Here is a 3,079-nt window from a genome sequence, read left to right on the forward strand (position 1 = left end):
GTCTGACATCATAGCGAGAGACATAGGTAACGAGGACACGATCTACACGAAGTTCCACTCTCTGCAGTACGCTCTCTACTCCACCGCTTTCATCGCCGTCCTGGGCGGCGGATTCTTCCTCGCCTGCTCCCTCTACGTCGTCCAAGATCGCGCCAAGGTCGACGCCATCTTGAAAGGTAGCGCGGGGGAGGGGTCGGGGGTCGTGGAGGGGTTGGGGGTCGCGTTGGAAGAGGTCGGGCGGCGGGCGGTGGTGCCGCGCGATGGCGTGTGAGGGTGTGGGGGAGAGATGGTGTGGTGTCTGACAGTGTGGGGGAGAGATGGTATCGTATCTGACAGGGTGTGGTGTGAGACACGGTACGGTGTCTGACAGTGTGATGTCTGCACATCTCTTCCTACGTTCTCAGTGAGTCAGTCACCACATGACAACGTGTGTGACACGCACAGGCACGATCGACCGTACACTAATATCCACTAACAAGTCTGCAGATGTAGATTGCTTGTTTGTTGCTGTGAGGTTTGGTGCACGTGCATGCTTTATTTCCTTCCCTTGCCTTTCTTTTCTCTCTCTCCCTTCCCTCGCTCACTTTCTCTCTTCCTCTTACTCAGCTCCTCTCTTCTTTTCCCACCCCCTTTCTTCCTTTCTCGCTCTCTCTCTCTCTCTCTTTTGTTTTATCTCTCTCTCTCTCTCTCTCTCTCTCGCTCTCTCTCGTTCGCTCTCTCTCTATCTATTGCTCTCTCGCTCTCTCGCTCTCTCTCTCTCTCTCTTTTGTTTTATCTCTCTCTCTCTCTCTCTCTCTCTCTCTCTCGCTCTCTCTCGTTCGCTCTCTCTCTATCTATTGCNATTCTATTTCTGTGGTGCATCCATCCATACATCTCTAACGCGGGCGCAGCGGCACGGCACGGCACGCGTGTGACACTGCAAGGCCCCCTGATATGCACGCGTAGGCTTTGTTAACCACAGTCAGGATCGCATGTATGTCATTGCTGCAACATCGAGGATGCGTTGATGCTGCGGTGTGGAGTCGGAAAGATAGCGTACTGTGAGAGGGGTAAGATGCAATGACGCGGTGAAAGTGACGTTGCCGTGGCGACCGGTGGGGGTTTTCGAGATCACGAGCGGGTTTTATCGTGCGATGATGTCTGGAATGTCAAGTCAGACATGTCACATGGCAGCACGATACAGGAAGATATGTTTCCGTATACAGCAGAGGTTCGAATTTTGTGAATGAACTAACAAATGAAGGGCATTTGTAACCCCATTGTAACGTCGGCAAGCGTCGTTAGTGTCTTTAATTGTAGCACGTTGTCGTTATTTTTCATGTGTATAAAGCGGGTGTGTGCGAGTGGAGGAGAAGTTACAGCAGCAGCATGTAACGCTCATCAGTCCTTGCATTCTAAATTACCTGTAGGTTGAAATGAGAACGTGCCAAAAGTGATGCAGATTTGGAAACTCGTGACGTCTTACTCGTGTGTGTGTTATCTGAGTGGAGTGGGAGACAGACAGAGAGAGAGAGAGGGCGAGAGGGAGAGAGAACGAAAGAGAGAGAGAGAGANTTCTAGTGCATTTGTGTTTGATAGCAGCAGTTGCTGTGACGCTCTGGTGACAGGCTCTCTGTTGATGTGTCAATGGGAAACTGACTGTAGACGCACGCCCATGTCGTACATTTTACGTCGACGTTTTACGGCCGACGCGATGGTTTTTAGGGGCAAGCGATAGAAGTTAGCAGTGGGTAGGGAGCAAAGAGCTAAATATATAACAAGGAGAGGAAGCGGATTGGCTGTGCGCTTTTTGCCTCGAGGGCGCCATCTATGGACCATAATCAGCTGAAACGGCTGTGCAGACCGATCCAGAGACAATAGAACACTAATCTGTTCTAGGGTTTCTGCCGATCTCAAATTTAGGCCAGATATGGCGGCGCTTCCTCTCCTTGTTATATTCAGCTCCTTGGTAGGGGGGTGCGATGAGGGTTGAGGCTGAAGGGAGGTAGTAGGGGTGTGTTTGTGGCAGCGGTGGCGGTGGTGTTAGTGACGGTGTTGGCCTATGGTTCTATACATGCACTATCGTGGCCATAGAAATAGATAGATAACCCCACAGGTGAATCTATCTATCTATCGAAGTAAAACCCTAACCCTAAACCCCCAGGTTATCTATCTATTTCTATGATCGTGGCAGTATAGCACGAAGGGTCGTTGTCGTAACAGGTACTACAGATATGTACCCGAGGTAGTTTTAGGTTGTTTAGTATTATGTTTATATTTTTATATAATTAGGAGGTAGTTTTAGGTTGTTTAGTATTATGTTTATATTTTTATATGAGGTATGTTTAGGGTTAGGGTTAGGGTTAGGGTTAGAGTTAGGGTTAAGGTTACGGTTAGGGTTAGTGTTAGGGTTAGGGTACACTTCTGTAGTACAAGTCTGGTACACTTTGTGTATACATATATGAACCTCGGGTACATATCTGTAGTACCTGTTACGACAACGACCCCTTGAGCGTACATGGTGCAGGCGTGCATACGTCATGCTAGTGTTGTTGTGTTTCATGTGTCATGTATGGTGTGGTGTTGCTGTGGGGTTTCTACCTTGACTCCTTTGCATATATACTTTGCATATACTTTGCAGTATAGGCATGGTGCGGGCGTGCATGCGTGGCGACAGCACGGATAAAAATCGCTGTAAATACATCATGGCTACGTAACACTGCACTCTTACATGTTGGCCTGTTGCATGTTGCATGTGCATGTTGCATGTTGCATGTTGCATGTGCATGTTGCATGTTGCATGTGCATGTTTGCATGTTGCACGATCACAAGTCACACTAACGTTTGAGCGATAATGCGCACGCTCCCTCCTCTGCCACCACCGCTCCCTCCTCTGCCACCACCGCTCCCTCCTCTGCCACCACCGCTCCCTCCTCCGCCGCCTCCGCTCCCTCCTCTGCCACCACCGCTCCCTCCTCCGCCGCCTCCGCTGCCTCCTCCTTCAGTCGCCGCCATTGCCGTACTAACACGTAGTTCGTTTCTCTGCCGCCAGGTGACTCTGAGTCCTCGGCCACCCTCGAAGTGGACGCCTGCGCGGTTG

General features: G+C 50.3%; 1 protein-coding gene across 1 annotated transcript in view; it reads left to right on the top strand.

Annotated features, from left to right (window-relative positions):
• Positions 1-3,075, top strand: part of LOC106819699 (protein spinster homolog 1-like) — a gene marked incomplete at its 3' end in the record, with an annotated part of 12,725 nt that extends 9,650 nt beyond the window's left edge. The window contains exons 11-12 of the mRNA XM_014824298.1: positions 1-176; positions 3,032-3,075. Of these exons, the coding sequence (XP_014679784.1) occupies positions 1-176; positions 3,032-3,075 (220 nt within the window). The remainder of the gene's footprint in view (positions 177-3,031) is intronic.
• Positions 3,076-3,079: the final 4 nt, after the last annotated feature.

This window comes from Priapulus caudatus, unplaced genomic scaffold (genome assembly GCF_000485595.1).
Source record: "Priapulus caudatus unplaced genomic scaffold, Priapulus_caudatus-5.0.1 Scaffold4087, whole genome shotgun sequence".
NCBI classification, from domain to species: Eukaryota; Metazoa; Priapulida; class Priapulimorpha; order Priapulimorphida; family Priapulidae; genus Priapulus; species Priapulus caudatus.